Genomic DNA, 20,899 nt, shown 5'->3' with positions numbered 1-20,899 from the left:
AAACATTAATTTAAATTAGTTATTCTGAAAACCAGAACATCAATAAATATATTTAAAAGACATTGACATCAAGTGGAAAATATTTTCCTATTACATCAAAATAATGAGAACTTGAAATCTGCCTGTTGTCCCTGCATCTGGTAATTCAATGTTCAATGTCAGGTAAGATGGTAAAAAAGCTTTCTGAGAAGTTCCAAATATATATATGGTAAAACATTTTTCCCTAAGTTGGCTTAAATTCTCCTTCTCCTTCTCTACACATGTTTAGGATGCTCTGGAGCTATCATCCATTTATTCTGGATTAATTAAAGTAGATTTCTTCTTCTTCCATTTCACTTTAAAATTGAAACTTTTTATCAACCAAAGTGTTAGGTACTGGAACTAAAAATTTCATATACAGCACTCAACAGAGCCTCGAAAAATTTGGTTGTGATTGTGACTTACTTATAAAACTATCTGGGATGGTCCCTAAATGAGGTCTTGTACATTCTCCAGCCAATAGCAGCAAAACAAAATCATTCCAAGCCACCATAAATGGTGCTGTTTTTGTAGAAAGATGTTTTTGTAAAGGCTGTGGCTGCTCTTAAATAAGATGCCTGATTATCAAAGTAAAACATTCAAAATCATTAAAAACCTTTTAACCAATGAAAAATGATAACTCAAGAAAACAAAAACCCTAATACTCAAATAATAAATAAAAAGTGACCCCACATGATCTGACCATCTATTTCCTCTGTTAAAAATGTCAAATTTGTAAAATCTTTAGGTTCTTTTTCTAATTATGACTCTTAATTAATTACTTATAAAGAGTTTATGGTGCCAAGGCCAAACAAGTTAAACTATTTAATTTTTTTATATATTAATTGAGCATTCTGTTATTTATTATTTTTTAAAATATATATTTTATTGATTTTTTTACAGAGAGGGAGAGGGATAGAGAGTTAGAAACATCAATCAGCTGCCTCCTGCACACCCCCTACTGGGGATGTGCCCACAACCAAAGTACATGCCCTTGACCGGAATCTAACCTGGGATCCTTCAGTCCACAGGCCGACGCTCTATCCACTGAGCCAAACCGGTTAGGGCAGTGGTCGACAAACTCATTAGTCAACAGAGCCAAATATCAAGAGTACAACGATTGAAATTTCTTTTGAGAGCCAAATTTTCTAAACTTAAACTTCTTCTAACGCCACTTCAAAATAGACTCGCCCAGGCCTATTTTATGGAAGAGCCACACTCAAAGGGCCAAAGAGCTGCATGTGGCTCGCGAGCCGCAGTTTGCTGACCACTGGGTTAGGGCAACAAGTTAAACTATTTTAAATATTTAATTGAAATAAACTGAGAACATAGTTAAACTGGATTGATCACCACTGTGCCCCTAAAAGCTTTTCCTCCCATAAATGTGATCCCTATAACCCTTACCTCTATAACAAAGTCCAAGCTTATGAAAATAAAGTTCATGGAGAATACTACCCCTCCGGTAACTGAAATCAATACTGAAAATACTTTTCCATGAAAACATTTAGTAAGAACTCCCAAAACTAATTTCACTGCTAGGGGTGATGTAAGAATATACATATGCACACATGCATATATTCATTATGCTGACCATTTTCATATTTAAACCCCATAAATACATTTTTCACATGCATTGGTCTAAAATTTCCATTTTGGATCAGTTATTGAATCTGTGTTGGAGAGATCAAGATTCATAAATAAATTATATAATCTTACTTAAAAATACACTGCAATCTAAACTTTCAGTTATCTACTATCTTGAGATAAACATCATTCATGCAAACTTTCCTCCATCCTTTATTGGGTGATCATCTAGGCCAGTGGTCGGCAAACTCATTAGTCAACAGAGCCAAATATCAACAGTACAACGATTGAAATTTCTTTTGAGAGCCAAATTTTTTAAACTTAAACTTCTTCTAACGCCACTTCTTCAAAATAGACTCACCCAGGCCGTGGTATTTTGTGGAAGAGCCACACTCAAGGGGCCAAAGAGCCGCAGTTTGCCGACCACGGATCTAGGCTCTTTGAAACATCTTCTTCAGAGTAAAATGCTGAATTTTTTAATTGAAATTTTATAAAATTGCATGAAAGGCACAGTTATAAATCCTAAAAACCAAGACACTATATAGAAAACTTAAGATTAATTTTTTATTTAAGTATACATATGACATAAAAGTTTTATCTCATAAAATATGCCCCATATTAAATAAATTTAAAGACAAATAATTACTTATATATAATGTTCTCAATCTATTTGTCCATTATAATGAATCCTTCTGGTCCCAGACTCTGCCTTTATTTCCTCTGTGAAGGCTGGATGGAGAGCATAATTGCCCCCACCGGGAGGGGCAAGGATCCAGGGTGTCAGGGAGACCAGCCTCAGTGATCACTGAGGATGCTGAGAGGCATTCAGCACCAAGTTATTCAAATGTAAATAAGAAAATAAGCCATATGAGTGACCTTTGCGAGGTTTTCCACATAAAGTGTATTTCATATCACTAAAGATTTAACTACTCACAAGCTACACCTAAGTTGCTTAACTAATTCAGAGTCCTTCAGGGTAACATCAATATCCAGCTTCCAATTTCCATTCTTTAAAATATTCCTCCATTGTGTGCCTAGATTTCCAGGTGCCAACATTCACGGTAGGTATGATTTTCTGGGGCTTGAGCCACTGAACAAAACGTTTCATTTCTAGGTAGCTGCTGTGTTCACTATACGGAATTCCTAGAACACAAAAGAAAAGATTGCCTACTAAAAATCAAATTAAAAAAAAAGTCCAAGTCGAAAATCGTAAAAGGAAAGCGATTCAGAGTGTTTTTGTAAAAACTCCTTGGTGCTTTATTTCTGATAATAAAATGTACCTTTTAGGAAAAATAAAGATGAAAACATTAAAATGATACAAAACTTTGAACATTAAAAAATTCTATGACTTTCCTTTGTAGGTAATAATATGCATTTTCATAGATTCTTATTTATAATTATGGTTTCTTTTTAAATAATTCTCCTTAAGCACTCTGCTCAGCTATGAATTTCAAGAGAAATACTAGAAGAATGAGTAAAATTTGAAAAACAAGCAGGAGACACTTGGTTTCCAGAGTAAGAAAGCAGATTCCAGTCCCCAAACTTTGCACACACAAAAAATAAGCGAAAAGAAAACAAATTAAATTTTAAAAATTCCCTTCATCTTCTTCCCTGAAGATCAAGTCCCATTGAAACAGGGAGGAAGGGTTCTGTTCTGCGTAAAGTGAGGTCGTTAAAGCTGCAAGTCAGTCACTGGATTGGCGACATATCAATAATGTTTCCATGGGCTATTACTGTAATTAGTCCATTTCTGAGGACAACGGTAAACCTCCCCCAAGAGATGAAAAAATTCAAGTCCACTCTGGGACTCTGGCTGCCACCATATGTACCCACTGTCTTCCCACTCTCAGCATCACAGCGCCGTTTAAACTTGCAGCACACATCCGCGCCCCCTCCCCGTTTCAAGTAGTTCCAAACTTTCCCCTACATATCACTGATCTGGCAAACAACATGATCTGTGTCAGACAATGTCTACCTACGATGGTCATACTCCTTTATATCAGCTTATAATCTGTTAGAGATACAGGTTAGAGTTCACTGAGCAATTTGAAACTCTTGAATCGTTAAAGATTGTCATGCCTGTTTTTCTTGCATCTTTAATTCTAAAACATGTAATTGCAAATATTAAAAGTGAGAACATTTAATAAGTATACCATATATTGAAATGTTTCCTTTGGTCTGGGGCACGACATCTGTTATACTCATTAACTTATTAGAATGTGTCCATCCTGTAGGTCGGAAAGCCAAAATCTGTTCATATCTCCCATCATACTTCTTCAAATGACTCTGTAAACCCTGTTAAATAAAAATAGGATATGGATCTAACGGTCCAGGAACATGGGTTATGTGCACTGAAACCATGATTGAAGGCGTCACATGGGCACAGTCACAGGAAGTTTTCGCTTGGTGAATTTAGCTTGCAACAACCCAGTGCAGCGATGTTCAACTGGTGTGCCACAAGAATTTTAAAACATGCAATACCTGAACTATTTAGTCAGGGGCACTAACCTGTTTTTCCTGAGACTGTCAAATAAAAAAATGACAACAGTCAACACCATAGCCATCTGGAGTGAATGAATTAAAATTATACCTATGTTTTGATGTCAGATCGGCAAAAAACGTATTTTTTTGGTATGCTGTAGAACTTTAGTAAGTAGTTTATGTGTGCCATGAGTTGAAAAGGTTGAAAATCGCTGATCTAGTGCCTTGCTTCCAAAAAAATAAAAAACTGAAAAAATATATTTTCACCTTTACTTATATAAAGTTAAGCATGCTGAAGTAGTCTGAAAAAAGTTAAGATGGGACAATTTTAAACATAAGTAATTATATTTAAACATATAATTACTTATGTTTATATATTAAACATGTAGTTTTTAATATAATTATAAACGTAAGTAATTAAAAACGACAATTCAGATAGCTACCCCAAAAAATCACCTCTCTAAATCCTACTATAGTTCAGTGGTTTTTAGCATATTCAACAAGTTGTATGCCCATGTCCACTATCTAAATCTAGAACATCTGCATCATCCCAAAAAGAAACATCCATTCCTCATTCCCTCTCCCTCAAGCCCTGACAACTACTAATCTACCTGCTATCTCTACAGACTTACCTATGCTGGACATTTCATATAAATGGAGTCACACAAAATATAGCCTTTTGGCCCTCGCTGGTTTGGCTCAGTGGATGGATCACTGCCTGTGGACCAAAGGGACCTGGGTTCGATTCCCGTCAAGGGAACATACCTTGGTTGCAGGCTCCTTCCCGGCCCAGGCCCTGGTTGGGGCTTGTGCAGGAGACAACCAATCGACATGTTTCTCTCACATCAATGTTTCTCTCTGTCTTTCCCTCTCTCTTCCACTTTCCCTAAAAATCAATGGAAAAACATCCTCAGGTGAGGATTAAAAAAAAAAATGTAGCCTTTTGTGTCTGCTTCTTTCATGTAGCATAATATTCGCAAGGCTAAGTCATACTGTAGCATATTTAGTACTTCATTACTTTTTTTAAAAAATATATTTTTATTGATATCAGAGAGGAAGGGAGAGGGAGAGAGAAACATCAATGATGAGAGAGAATAATTGATTGGCTGCCTCCTGCATGCCCCCTACTGGGGATTGAGCTCGCAACCCAGGCGTGTGTCCTTGACCGGAATCGAACCCAGGACTCTTAGGTCCACAGGCTGATGCTCTATCCCCTGAGCCTATGGCTAGGGCTATAGCCCAATAATAGTCCTATTTTGTGGATATATCACATTTTGTTTATTGATTCATTTTTGTTGGACATTTGAGTTGTTTATCTTTTTTGGCTATTATGAATAATGCCGTTATGAATACTCATATACTTAGAAGTTTTTGTGTGTAGACATGTTTTCAATTTTCTAAGACTGGAATTGCTTGGTGATATGTTTTTACGTTTAACTTTTTAAGAAATTATCAAACTGTTTCCCATAGCAGCTGCACCATTTTAAAATCTCACCAGTAATGAACGCCATTTCTAATTTCTCTAAATCCTCATCAACAACTGGCATTGCCTGTCTTTGTTATTAGAGCTGTCCTAGTGCATGTGAAGTGGTATCTACTGTGGTTTTGATTTGCAGCTCCCTGATGGCTAACAACGCTGAGTCTCTTTTCATGTGCTTATCGGCCATATGTGTATCTTCTCATTCATTTGGTCCTTTGTATACTTTCTCATTCATTCCTTGGCCCTTAGCCATCTGGCTTCCTCCAATATCACTTCACTACAACAGTTCTTCTACAGGTCACCAAAAGTGTTCTAATTGCCATTCTTCCTTATAAGACCTCTCTGCAGCATATGGCACTTTTAAACACTCCAGTCCTTTCTTTTTCATAATACTCCAACTCCTCCACCGCCACCCCCACCGTCCTCCTAAATGGACAATTTGTTCAAATGGAACAAAATTAGTAGAAAATAAAGTTGTAAAATGATTTTAAAATACTATACCCTCTTCAAGATATCTGTTCATTTTATAATTAATCACCATCTCATTAGCCTCCACACAAATTGGATGCCTCCAAAATTTAAAATGTTTCCAATGGACAAAACTCTGACATCGTTACCCCTAACATTTCTTATTATTATATACTCATGAAAACAGACCACAAACATTTTACCTTAATCTTATGAACAGAGTAGTAGTTATACGAGTTAGAATTTCCTTACTTAAAAGATAGACCTAAAGTTCATTTTCTTTACAAAATACTAGTGTTACTATTTATAAGACAGATACAGTAATCCCAAGTTAGTTCAAAAAGCTCCATAAGAGTTATTTCATGAACATTATAGAGAAAAAGGAAAATACATCTTTTTTGTGTTTATTATGTTCTAAATCATTTTTAATACACAGCTTTGATGTATTCCATTGCTAGGTGTCAACATGTTACCAAATGGAAAAAAAATCTTAGTATATGAATAAATCTGATAAGCCCCACAAGTCACAGTGAGGTCATATCTTATGTATCTTAACTTATAGCTCAGACTTCCTCTTACGTTGCACTTCTACTATTTTATTTAATCCTCACACGTAAATTTTCAACATATATCAATGTTATAAGGGCTTGATATTAACACAGAATAGGCCTGGAAAAAAAAAGTAAGACCTCCTTAGAATTCGCCATTCATTTCACCACTCACCCAGGAAGAACTGGAAAATGATCTTATGAACAGAAGGTCTGAATGACCTGATAGCTGTATCCTTTTCTGCATATGTTTCTTCCCTTATGCCAGTTCTCAAGTCCCTACACTCCCGGTGGGTATGTGAATTACAGAATAGAGCTACACACACACAAAATGAAAAACATCTTAAGTTCCCCTTAAAAGATTTTCTGGGCAAATTTACTATCGGTAATGACTTCATTGTAATTGAATCCCACTACATTAAATGCAGGTAAATGGAATTCTAGTTTATAGTTATCAGATTATCTTTTCTAATTCATCCTAAAAAACTTATCTCTTGGATACTTACCTTAAAATTAATTTGCATCATTGGGAGAAGGTGAACTAGTGCATTGCACATGTCTGTAGTGATGAGGGAATTAATTTCTGGTATATTGAGGCACTGTAAGGTTTTATATTTCTCTTGGGACATGCCCACTTTTGAACCTATAACATCAGCAATGGCTATAGGCAAAGAAAAAGATTAAAGATAGTAAAATTACAGCTTATGAAAAAATATTACAACTTAACCGAATTTTAAAATAAGAATTTTCCAAATAAAAAGAAATTCAAAACATTCACGCTTTCGCCATAATATCTCAAAAAGGCTGAATAGTTTTGTTGGTTAACTGTGTGGAATAAATTGTGAGAAAAACCAAAGAATTTATTTTTAAAAATCTAGTATTTAAAAACTGCAAAATATGTATAGAAAGGAGTAGAAGAAGGGAAGAAACCAAGTTTGGAAGAATTAAAATCCTGGCTTCATCACTTTATATCTTAATGCTTGACCTTATGTGATGATTGGTAAGAAGAAATGGAAAGTACTTCGCAAAACAATTCAGTACTATAGATGAACTACAATGACATATCCAGAAATCATTTAGGAACAAAAATTACAACTATTTCCTAAGGTCTTTAATTGATGGTTAGCATCAAAGGCATGCAGTGACACAACTATATACCAGCCATCTTTAAAGTGTATTAAAATACCAAGGGAGCATGGGCATTTGCTCTGTAAACACTTAGTAGCTATAAAGGCTACCATAACCACGCATCAAATGTTTCTGTTAAGTTAAGCCTTTCAAAGTTTAAATGAGTCAGACTCTGTCAAATTTTCCTTCAACTTCAAAGGTAATATTGAACCATTTTAGGAAATAAATTTCAAGCACTAGAAGAGACTGACAGGGCTTTATGCAAAAAGAAGCTGGTCTTTATAATATATTAATGTAAATTAGATACAGCTAACACCCACCTAGGAAGACTTTCTCTTTTCCAATAGAATAAGTGCCACAGACAACAAGAGTGCGTGGGTTTAGAGTTACAGCCTCAAAGGCAGTGTTGATGGCAAACTGGATAACCTCCTGCTGAGACGGAAAGCAGTATTCTGGGCTGCAGTATCTGTAATATGGAAATATGGCACTTATTAAAAGAGCAACAAGAAAGCCATGGCATTAAATTTTAAAGAAAAGAAGCTGCAGCAAAATTACATACAACAGTAGTATCATATATTAACACCACTGCAGGTTATCTCACTGCCTGTGGGTATAATATTTGTTACCAGCTATGGATAATTTATGATGGGATTATGCATTTTCAGTATACTTTTTTCATTATGTTTCTTTTATCACCTTCAAATAAAGAAATTGCCCTCTTTCCTTCAAGATTATTTTTAGCCAGCCAGCTTTTTTAGCTCTAAAATTAATCCTCAATATCTTTTTTTTAACCCTATCACTAGCAAAGAAAATCTACTGATAGGGATTATCTTTGGACTAAAGAATTCTGCTATAGTAAAAAATAATTATTATTAAAATAATGAAACAAAACATGAACTTAATGAAGTAGTTTTAAACCAAACAGTTAATATTCACATGGTTGTCTTCTCTTCTTTGGGATACAGAAATATATACAGCATTACAGGAATGTAACAAACCCGGTTGGGTCTACCTCAAAACAATAATGTCCAATGAAAGACTAACCCTAAGACTACTATCTATCTATATTTGAGATGAAAGCTAAGTGCTTTTTCATTTAAAAAGTCATCAAGTACCAACACCAAAGGAACATACTTTTCCCAATTTTCAAAACTATTTTTCCTGGTCAGCCATCAGAATAGAGAAAAATCTTAATCCTTTATCCTACAAAGACCTATAAATAAATTCAGAATTGTATGTAGAACAGTACTAAGTAACAAGAAAAGGTTTTTAAAATTTATTATTCTCTTAATTTATCTAGTGTTTAAAGGGATGGAAAAATAGCTAGTGTTCAAAAACAGGATGTAGAAAGACCATCTTTTACTAAAATATGCCATCCAAACTCATTTCTCCATGAAACAGTTTGAAACAAATAAATTTCTAACAAATTCGTGAGGTATTTTAATATCTAATAAAAAGATAATGGCTTATATATACCATTAATGTTTATAGCACCTAGTAATTAAAAGTTGTCACTTATGAATTACCTTTTTGAGGTAAAAATAAACCCCCCACAAATTCTGAATACTCAGAAACAGAATCATACTTTGGTCTCAATTTTCTCTTCACAATTATACTTTGTAGTTACAGATACTTTGAAAGGATAACCTAAAATGGTGTTTTCCAAATGTTTGCCCCTAATTATTCTTCCTTGTTTCAGTAGTAGGATTCTCACATACACCATATCTTTAAAAGGAAATGATAAAAATTAATTGAGTTGTAGTCAGTTATGACATGTAATCCCAAATTTGTCCTTAAACAGCATCCCTCTGATAAATAGTCCTAAAATGATCATTGACAAAAATACCAGTTTTGATTACCTAAGCAAATGCTCAAATTATTCACAATCTACAGGGCAAATGCTGTCTGTGGGAAAAGAAAGCACACAAGCAAAGTGTTGCTTACGTGGTATCTAAGTACAGCGTGTGGACTTTCAGGCCCACAAGAAGAGAACGTTCCATGGTGGGATCCGCTCGGAAGTCTCCGGTGTGTAATACGACGTTCCCGTTCGGAAGGTAAAAAAGGATCATGACAGCACCTGGGCAGCTGAACACAAACATTTCAAAGAAATCGTCTTAACACAGGCAGCAAACACTTAAAATAGATCCGTTTTATTTATGTAAGTTACCCCTCAATAAGTTTGATTAAAAAAAATTAGAACTTGAGTTGTTATAATTAGTGATTAAAGAATCAGCAGCAGAGTAAGCAGACAAAAACTTAAAGACAACCTGAAGAAAGGGCATTGGCTCTGATTTTAGGAGACCTAGATTTAGTCTTAATTTTAATTTTCTAAGCATCTGTGATTGCTAAGGTACAGGAGGCTAACACTCTAGGAAAAGTAGAAAGAAGACAAGTCAATAGTTGCATTTTTCCAATGTAAATAGTGATTTTAAATAGAGAGGGAAACCATTTCCCTCCAAAAATTTTCATTCTTTAGTATCAAAAGCCTGAAAAATTACTTAAAGGGGGGTGGAAATCCTTCTAGTAGCTGAATGGAGTACAAGCTGTTAATTTATATGTGGTATTTTTTTAAATGGCCAAAGCTTATTTCCTTTTTTTAAAAAATATGTTTTTATTTATTTCAGAGAGAGGAAGGGGGGGGAGAGAGAGAGAGAGAGAGAGAGAGAGAGAGAGAGAGAGAGAGAGAGAGAGAGAGAGAGAGAAACACCAATGATGAGAAAGAATCGTCAATCGACTGCCTCCTGCATGCACCCTACTGTGGATCCAGCCCAGAACCCGAGTATGTGCCCTGACTGGTTCAAACCCTGACTTCCTAGTTCATTGGTTAGTACTCAACCACTGAGCCACACTGGCCAGGCCAAAAGATTCTCTCTTAAAGAACAGCAGCAACATACTATCTAATAAAAGAGTAATATGCAAATCAACCATCACTCTGCTATGCCCACAAGCCACGCCCACCAGCCAATCAGGAGCGAGTATGCAAAGTAACCCAACCAAGATGACTGTGGCCATGGAGAGAGCAGGAGGGAGGCTTGGGTTTCCCTGGCAATGGAGGAAGCCAAGCTTTCCGCACACCTTGGCCAGCCCAGGCCTCCGCTTAAGGCTACAAATTTTTAATTATAGAAGATAAATAAATCCCAGATACCAGGGCCTCTGCTTGGGTCGCCGGGGGGCGTGGCTGGCCTGCAAACCACCACAGGCCCCTCGCCCAGGCCACCCCACGCCCCAAGGGAACCCCCACCCTGATCCAGGACACCCTTCAGGACAAACCAGCTGGTCCCCACCCGTGCCCCAGGCCTCTATCCTATCTAATAAAAGAGTAATATGCAGATTGACCATCACTCCAACACACAAGATGGCTGCCCCCATGTGGTCAAAGATGACTGCCCACACGTGGACACAAGATAGCCACCACAAGATGGCCAGCAGGGGAGGGCAGTTGGGAGGGACCAGGCCTGCAAGGGAGGGCAATTGTGAGCAATCAGGCCAGCAGGGGAGGGCAGTTGGGAGGGACCAGGCCTGCAAGGGAGGGTAGTTGGGGCCATCAAGCCTGCAGGGGAGGTCAGTTAGGGGTGACCAGGCCGGCAGAGGAGGGAAGTTGGGGGCAAACAGGCTGGCAGGGGAGCAGTTAGACATCAATCAGGCTGGCAGAGGAGTGATTAGGGGGTGACCAGGCTGGCAGGCAGAAGCGGTTAGGAGCAATCAGGAAGGCAGGCAGGCGAGCAGTTGGGAGCCAGCAGTCCTGGATTGTGCGAGGGATATCCGACTTCCTGTTTAGACCCGATCCCAGTCGGACATCCCTCGAGGGGTCCCAGATTGGAGAGGGTGCAGGCTGGGCTGAGGGACACCCCCGCCCCGTGCACGAATTTCGTGCACCGGGCCTCTAGTGTTAACATATTTGAAAATAATAATGAGTTTCATATGTCGAGCATGGTAATTTAAACTGGATAAAAAACGGGTTAGATAACATTTAGAGGATCTCTACATATGCTCTCTGATTCTGTAATTGGGTACATCATTTGTTTCAAAAGGAGAAACATGTTTAACTTAAGTTTTATGAAATATCAAGCCTTTTAGTTCCAATAAAAAAGTTCTTAAGTAACCATGCCAATGCGTCTTCCTTTTGAATTTTTTTAAAAATAGGCTATTATTAAGGTAACTTTAATACTTACTGATTGGCATCAAGCAAAACAACTTTGATGCCATTCACTATACATTCGGTGTCCATTGGTAATGGATGGATATACTGTTCTTCCACATGAAGTTTGTTCTTCAACAAATTGCCAGTTATCTGCAAAACAGAATGTGCTTACTGTGCTCCAGTAAAACACTAAGTATTTTATTTCATATCTAGTGAGAACCCAAGCATCTTAATAATCTCCTGTTCTCCCACTTACATCCAATGTAAACCCTCCAGAATGCCAGGAAGATGGCTGTGTCACCACTCTGCTTAAGTACAGTCACCTAAGAACTTCCTAAGATGAATGTGTCACAGGTCAGCTTACATTGTGTCACTGGCTCTGTCTCACCTGTGAAAAGCCATCCATGGCATGACATACAAAACCCTTCATGGCCCTGGCCGGTTTGGCTCAGTGGATAGAGCATCGGCCTGCAGACTCAAGGGTCCCAGGTTCGATTCCGGTCAAGGGCATGTACCTTGGTTGTGGGCACATACCTAGTGGGGAGTGTGCAGGAGGCAGCTGATCAATGTTTCTCTCTCATTGATGTTTCTGGCTCTCTCTCCCTCTCCCTTCCTCTGTGTAAAATATCAATAAAATATATTTAAAAACAAAAACAAAACAAAAAAACCCTTCATGATCTGGCCCCTGCCACTTTTTGCGGTTTTATCTCCTATTATTCCCTATCTTGTGGTTAGCCATTCTGAAATACCTGAAGTGCGTGGAATGGGTCTATTTCTCAGGTGTCTGCCTTTTTATAACAAACTCCACTCTCTACCTGGAATCCTCTCTTCTGACTGGTTCTGGAATCGAACAGACCTGTCTTCAAATTCTGGCTCTGCTATTACTAGTTCTGTGACTTGGTGCATGTCAGTCAACCTCTGCAAGCCTCAGTTATTTCACTGGTAAAAAGAGGATAGCTCAAGAATGTTGTGAGGATTAAATCAAATTCTAGCCAAAGCCCGTAGTAGTAGGCGATGAAATGTTCACCTTTCAATAATTCATTCAAGCTATCTCTTCCATCATGGAACATTTTCTAACCGTAGCCTGGGACAGAGTGAATAAAGCACTCCTTTCACCCTACTTCTGGGCACCCAGTTCACTTTTCTATTACCATAATGATCCCATCCAGGTATTATTTGTGAAAGCGTCCCTTAAGGCTGTAAGTACGCTGAAGTTAGGTCTTTGGCCTTAAATTATCTTTTACTCACTCAATAAATGTTTACTAAATGAAATGTAGATTTTTTTTAGTACATTGTGAAGTAGCTTATCTATTGTGTCCAAATAAAAAACATTTATAACTACTGACAGCGCATAAGATTTTAGAATCTCAATGTGGGGTCTGCTTTCTTACATGTTGTCCAGCAGAATGATAGCTCTTACAATTTTAATTATTCCCTTTTAACCAAATTGTTTAGAAATTCACTGCATTCTACAAATTCATAATTTAGAACACTAAAACTTACCTCACTACAATAAACTGGGAATGTGAAGTTTTTAGACAATCCAGCATAATGATCAGAATGAAAGTGGGTGAGAAAGTAGGCTGTGCAACCTTCCACCACGCCGTACTGAAAGGCATCAACTGTAAAGCCAGTTCCTGCAATGAAAATACCAGCACAGCTGCCTGAGTGACGCCAACAGAGGAAAAGATACCTGGTTTGGTTACAAACACTGAACCCTCGAACATCTTCACATCTCACTGCTAACCCAACTTTGGAACTGAATTTAAAACTTAGGCCAAATTAATTCAGCAAAAGGTGATACTAGAGATGAAAATGAGTCTTGTAAGTTTCCACTAAATATTCCAGTATAGGCTTTTTTTAAAAAATGAGTAATTATACCAAGAAATAAAAATAAAAATACTAAACTACAAATCAATTACTTCTTTGTTTTATTTTGAGTATTACTTCTTTGAATAGTTTCCCAATTCTTACTGGGGCACCTAAATTCCTTTATTTCTGCAAAACAGCCAAAGGAGAATGCTAACTTTCTTCTTAAAAAAAAAAAAAAAAAAAGAATGCTCAATGGGGCGATAGTGATATGCTGGTAAGGGGGCAAAAATGACTGAAGGACCAAATAATCCTAGTTATTATAATGGCTTTTGGCCCTCCAAAGGGCTACTACAGTACAGTAACAGATAAACAATATATCAGTAGAATTTGAATTTCATTGTGAGGGGGTGAGAGAGAGAGGGAGGGAAACAAGGAAAAAAATGTCTCCCTAGAGGAGCAATAAAAAAAAAAAAAAAAAGTTGAGCTGTTCTAAAATGTTCATGAAAGAAATACCCAAGTGGGTTCATGAAATACCCAATTATATGCAAATGAACAAGCAAATGATTCTATTGAGACATATTAACACATTGCATAATGGACATTTAAAATACAAAAAATCAGTAAAAATAAGTATTAAAAACAAAACTAATGCTATGGGTACAAAAATGCTGTTTTTCACATAAATACTTTGAACAAATTATAGCTCTAAATCATCAATAAAGCACTTCAAAAAATCTTCCTAAAACCAAGTGTATTTTGGCAGTTGTCTTTTGTATTCTTTCCACAAGAAGAGTTATTAGTTCCTTCAATAACAAAATTCATTTTAACACACATTTTTCTACTAACTCTTCTATGAAGACATGAGAAATGACAGTTATGAAAAGCTGAGAAACTAAGTTATGATATGGTTTAAAAATGTTTGGCATTTACAATGACCTATATAACCTGTGACATTTTCCTTCTTTGAAGTTATTTAGTACTTTTCATTTCTCTTAAATGCTTAGAGACAGTGTTTTATTATAGTTATTTTATAGGGAGCTTTTCCTCCTCCTGTATTAAGCTGAGCTTTACTAGTCTTTGTTAAATCTATAATACCAACCTATCTAAGTACAGTATCTTGTGTACAGAACATGTTGAATAAAACTTTACTGAATGGAGCAAGAAAGGTTAAATACACACATACACACACAAATCTATGTTACAAGTCAGTGAAGTGGTATAAAAAATAAAAGAAACACAAAAAAATGTTTCATGCAAACACACACACTAGAAAATGAACACAAAATTCAAAAGAGGAGCTTCTTTGTAGCTACAAGAAGCATTGATATTTCAACTTACCAGGGATTTTCTTATAGAATGGACACGTCCTTTTTCTTGATTCTCCTGCAGGAGATGAGTGTGGGCTTTTCTTGTTACCTCTCTGCAGCCTGCCACAAGGTGACGTTATGAAAACTTTGTCTTTACTTAAATTGACTCTAGCTTTGGTCTTATTAATCAGGTAATCTGACCTCGTCTGAGGCGTTCCTTCCTGTAGCGAGTCTGACTTTTTAAGTCTCTTTCTTTGATGCCGTGCCCTCTTACTAGAAGGTTCCACAGATTGCCAATTCTCACTTAAATTCTTTGCATCAAATTCTGAATCACTTAAAGAACTTTCTGCTTTCCTCTTGCGCTGCCTGGGCCTCTTTTTATGAGGACTTACCACTGGATTGGAGTTCATGCCTTCTAATGCACTTTCCCCCATCGGTTTCTCTTCTTTTCTTTTAGGTGGTAGACCAAAATACACCCCTATATCCATTTGCTTCAGTACCTTCGTAGAAGTCTGTGTTGCATTACACTGAGAACCAGATGCCAACATTTTCAAAGACTTAGCAGAAGTAGCTGTATTCGAAAATGTGTCTGGATTTAACACTGCAACTTGACTGTCTCGCTTACCACCTAATGCCTTTCTGCAGGAACAGGCTGAGTTAGCATTATTCTTAGTACTGAAGTTCTTACTTGGTAATTCTCTAATTTTCCTTTGGGTTGGAGGGAAAGAAAGACCCCCTCCTCGGGCCTGGCTTTCAAAAGGTTTTGGCATTTTACTCTGCAGTAATGGAAGAGAAATGTGATTGTAAACAGCTGACTCTTCACTGATCCGTTTCTGTTTATTGGATGGGGAGGAGTGAACTTTGGGCTCACCAGGTTTTGCTGCAGTGGCTTGACAACTAGAAGAAGCAAGTCCCCCTGCCAACACAGGTGGAAACAACAAGAAACCCTCATCAGTATATGCTGGGTCATGACATAAAATAATACCCTCATTTGGGAAAAGAGGTTGAGATGAATCATTCAGAGTGCTGTATGTATACAATTCTTCATTGTATCTCTCTTGAGTTAAGAAGCTATTCATTTCGGAGCCGCTCTCCTGCTGATTCCTCAGTAAGGGACAGTGGATGTTTTTAAACAAAGTAGAGCTGTTGTCATCTTCTTCTGGGCTGCCACCTTTAGAGCTCTCTGTGAAAAACAGCTCCTGTTGTGAATCATCCAGCTTTGCATCTATATCGTAAGTTTCTTCATCACTTTGAAGAGGAGAATAGGAGATTTCACAGTCGCTCAAGTCATTTTCTGGCCACAGCAAATTGGTGTGTTCTGAGTTGTTTTGGCTGTCTAGTCTTCCGGCAAAAGGCAAACCAGCTCCTACTCGTTTGTCCTCATTAACACATTGTGCTACTTCCAGAGCTTGTTGGGATGTTTGGATATTTGTTGAAGAGGAAATCTTTTTCTTGGTTTCAGCTGGAGACTGAGATTTTTTTAGACACTGTGTCACGAACAAGGGATCAATTGAAACATTTTTTAAGGTCTCAGTTTGTTTTTGATCCGGAGGCCATCTTTCCTCAAGGCTACAAGGAAAGCCTGAATTAATCACACTGAAACTACCCGCTACCCCATGGGATGGACTGCTAAGAGGACTCTTACTAGCCCTGCTTTGAGCTAGCAGGAGGTGAGTGTATCTCTTGTAATGAGAAGGAATTGTCGAGGTACACAGAAGACCATCAGGACACTCTGAAAATTGTAATAAAGAAAAAAAAGTTACAGTGTCATAGCACAGACTATATTTTGACAGTATCAACGTATAAATCAACACATAGTGTAGTCATCAGCCCTATATTGAGGCCTTAGGACAATAGCTCTTAACACAAATCAAAAGATCAGCATAAATTAACAGTAATCCAGTATGTTTTTGTAAAGTGCTAGTTATCATTTTTAAATCAAACAAATATGAGCTCCTTTAAAATCCATATCATACTTACATTACATATTCTTAAACAGGTGCTACAAACTGACACCATCACTTTCACTAGTAACTAGTTCACTATTGCTCAGGCAATGAAGAATACAGAACGATATCCCTCTCAGAACGAGAGTTCTACTCCAATTTTTCTTATGGAACAACACAGATGTATGGCAATTATAGTAACGAATTAGCTTCCATTATTTAGTAATAACAATCTTAATTAGTTATAGCTGTTTTTACCCTGGGCAATTTAGATTCTGTTCTAAGATTAGAAATTCAATTTGATACACTGGTTAATGATGATCTGGAAACCGTTCCCCACCATACCATTATGATTGGGTAACATTCTGTAAACCATCTTGGCATATCCCCTTATATGTTTATTTCCTGGTTTATTAAATAGTGAGCCCCCACCCAAGGGTGTTACATTAAATTAGAAGACTTTTTTGCTTAAAACTTAACTTAAAACTGCCTCATAAAAGTATTTGTTATAGAGTTCAATTCAAAAAGAGTCCATCTGAAACTATTCAAAAGAATTTAGTCAGAGGAAAAAAAAAGATAAATCTCTGAGGTGGTTTCATCTACAAGACATTTCACCCTGAGGTGTTCACCATGGGACTCCAACCTCCATTTCTGGATTTCAAGCCATTGAAAAGCAAATGACTAGCACTTGGTGAGGCTTTCACTTGCTATACTTTTATAAGAAAAACTAATGACAAATTTTAAGAGTTCTTTTGCATCTTCATGCAGAACTTTAAAATTACTGAGTATTATTTTTACTTTACTGAATTTTAATTCTTTGAGATTTAAAAATCTGTATACTGCATACATAACTTTAAAAATATACAAATCATCAAAACCCATTTTCCATATGCTCCAAGTTGAATTTTCTACCTTTTAAACATGACGTTTATTAGAGATTTTAAAAGATAAAAACATGGATTACCAATTGGCACATTATTAACATTAGAACTTAATAACCTGAGACTCCGTCCCAGTTCCTCTTCCTGACCGTTAGCATGATGTAGCCAACATAACCACAGTTAGAAGACTGGGTTATATTCTTAAGTCTCTAAAAGTCTGCTTCATAAAAAGATAACAAAATGGACAAGCTGTTTAACTTTTAAGAACCCTCATCTATAAAATGTCAATACCACCTACCTTGTGCAGTTGTTGTGAGAGTCAAGTAAAGCAAGTGAAAGTATCTAGCATATGTGCTCAATTAGCGTTTATGAAAAATAACTGAGATGTTTAGGGACTTTTATAAAACAAAATTCATTTGGACTGTTTTCAAGTTTGCAACATTCTTTACTATTACACCATTGGCTGTTGTATTTTTACCTCTTTCAGGAAGAGTACACATGCTTTTATCTTGCTTGCTTCTAGAGCAGCCGTGGGCAAACTACGGCCCGCGGGACGGATCCGGCCCGTTCGGCTGTTCTATCCGGCCCGCGGAGCCGAAAGAGCGGAGGGTTCTCTTGATCTCTCCTCTGCTCCTTTACTTTGAATTTATATTAGTTCACACAAACACTCCATCCATGCTTTTGTTCCGGCCCTCCGGTCCAGTTTAAGAACCCATTGTGGCCCTCGAGTCAAAAAGTTTGCCCACCCCTGTTCTAGAGTGTCTCCTCTCTCTTAGTTTATTGCTTCCCTTGCTTGACTGGACTGATATGTCTGGCCCAGAGGTGGGCAAACTCATTAGTCAACAGAGCCAAATATCAACAGCACAACGATTGAAATTTCTTTTGAGAGCCAAATTTTTTAAACTTGAACTTCTTCTAACGCCACTTCTTCAAAATAGACTCGCCCAGACCGTGGTATTTTGTGGAAGAGCCACACTCAAGGGGCCAAAGAGCCGCGTGTGGCTCGCGAGCCGCAGTTTGCCGACCACGGGTCTGGCCTATTGCAAGTCCATTTAAAGACCACTATCTTTTATTGTAATCTTACCTGTTTCAGAGAGTGGCAGAGAATCCAAACATTCAAAGACATGCCATCGAGGTGTTTGACCTAGTAACGCGGAAAAAGGCATCTGGCAGTTTGGGCAGTATCCATCATACACCGGACGGATCTTCGGAGATGCCTGTTTGGTTTTGTGAGTCCTACAGTGCTTTCCTGGTGTGGTCTTGCCTTGGGATTGCTGGGTACCATCTCCACAACTAGAATCCTGACTAGAAACTATAGAAGTCTGACTACCAACTACAGAAGTCTGACTACAAACTACAGAAGTCTGACTACAAACTACAGAAGTCTGACTACAAACTACAGAAGTCTGACTACCAACTACAGAAGTCTGACTACCAACTACAGAAGTCTGACTACCTGTTACTCCGCTGCACACTTCAGGGTCCTTTGCCTTCTCCTTAGCTTCCACAGTTCTTCTTTTATTTCTGTTACGCTTTGACTGGTATTTTCCATCTGTTGCTTTTTCTACAGATTTTGGAATATTCTCAGGGCAATTATGTGCATGTACTGGTTTTGGTTTCCTTTTGGATTTGTATTCCCAGATGTCTTCTTCCGAAAAAGTGTCTTCTAACATGGCAAAATAATCTTTACCATTAAAGAAGCACTAATCTTAAGTACACGGAGAGTCTATTTCTTGTTACAAAATTTTTCAATGAAATTATTTTGCTGGGGAAAATAAAAACAACCTAAAATACTTACTAACTTGATGGGAATCTAAAGATCTGGTAATGAATATATTGGCAAACTACAAACCTTATACCTGAGACCACCTACTACAATAAAATTAAGAGAAACTACCACGGTGGTAGCATCTGAGAAGTTTTCTATTTTTTTTAATTTTTTTTTTTTTTTTTTTTTTGGTGTGGCTACTATTTCATTCAGACACTGGGTCTTTTCCAGGGCTTGATTCATAAAAATAAGAATCAGTAATACTTTGAAAATTAAGCATTAGTGGGAGTCTTCGAACGAGCTTTGTAAAAGTGTTATAAAGCTGCTATCAGTTCTCTTTCCACTGGACAACTGTCCAAATAATTCTCAAATCCACCCACAGTCCCTGGGCAATTGGCTCAGCAGGTGTTCCAAACACTCAATGGCTACCTCGGTTTGCTAATTAAGACGAGTCACCCCATAATCAAAGCAGTGTGTGATTCCCAGTAAACGTAATTGCCCTCCTCCATGACTCCTGGATATTCAACAACTCCAGTTTCCTGGGCCAGTCCACCGTCTTCCTCCAGCGGCAATGAACCAATTCTGCACAATAAACAAACATTCAAACACGTGAAGTCGCGCCTGCACTCAGGCCACCCTCCTAACACCAGACCACAGAGGTGGTCCGCCCTGGAGGCAGCCAGCCCTCTCTCCACCAGCCTCAAAACCAAGGTTCACCTGCCCATGGCCTTCCACGGGCTCTACCTTCCCTTTGCACGCGGGAGGCTGCAAGGCCAGAGAGTGGAGCCTTACCCACTCCAGGGCCGGGAGCGAATGAGCTGCCAGCACAGCCCGCCCCATAAAAGCAATCACAGCCTTCCCCCGCTGAAGACGGAAGTCGGGTCCTCGGGGACCCTCGCCGCAGCCCACCTGCCACCCCTGGGAACAGCTGCGTCCGCTCCCTCCGCGCTCCCCTCCCCCTGCTCTGCTGGCAATCCATTCGCGCCCGCACTTTCAGCACTGCAGGGCGACAAATGACTATATTTCTGTACAAGCCAAAGCCATGAACAGTCACCCCCAACTTTTAAAAGCCTGAGGATATATATATATCTCCCTACTCCTTTACCTTTCCAGTCTTGGCGGGACTGCTTCCCGCGGTCAGGGCCGTGTCGAATCGGCTGGTTCCGGTCTAAGGGCCGGACTTCAAAAAGAATGAAAAAAATATGGAAAAAAAAATATGTGCCCTTGTATAGTCCTGCGGATCCACTGAATTTTATGTTCTGTTCTAAAGGCGAAAGGTGGGGGGAATGATTCTCTTCCAGCTTCTAGAACGCTACCCGAGGTCTTTTCCTGTCGAA

General features: G+C 38.1%; 1 protein-coding gene across 2 annotated transcripts; it reads right to left on the bottom strand.

Moving 5' to 3' along the window:
• Nucleotides 1-892: 892 nt before the first annotated feature.
• Nucleotides 893-20,717, bottom strand: DCLRE1A (DNA cross-link repair 1A). Of its 2 annotated transcripts, XM_080642454.1 has the most exons (11): nt 20,472-20,528; nt 19,209-20,144; nt 18,879-19,169; nt 14,999-16,699; nt 13,352-13,485; nt 11,880-11,998; nt 9,652-9,792; nt 8,028-8,173; nt 7,086-7,240; nt 3,756-3,897; nt 893-2,745 (listed from the first exon to the last, which is right to left on the bottom strand). In XM_080642454.1, the coding sequence occupies exons 2-11, from the start codon at nt 19,465-19,467 to the stop codon at nt 2,585-2,587; spliced, it is 3,249 nt and encodes a 1,082-aa protein (XP_080498580.1). In that variant the 5' UTR covers nt 19,468-20,144; nt 20,472-20,528; the 3' UTR covers nt 893-2,584. The 2 variants fall into 2 exon arrangements, with proteins under 2 accessions (XP_080498580.1, XP_080498579.1); XM_080642453.1 differs by lacking the exon at nt 20,472-20,528 and adding an exon at nt 20,668-20,717 and having other exon boundaries at nt 18,879-20,144.
• Nucleotides 20,718-20,899: the final 182 nt, after the last annotated feature.

The sequence above is a fragment of the Plecotus auritus genome (genome assembly GCF_963455305.1).
Source record: "Plecotus auritus genome assembly, chromosome: 9".
Classification (NCBI taxonomy): Eukaryota; Metazoa; Chordata; class Mammalia; order Chiroptera; family Vespertilionidae; genus Plecotus; species Plecotus auritus.
The sequence above is the reverse complement of the archived record's forward strand: the minus strand, read 5'-3'. Positions and strand labels throughout refer to the sequence as shown.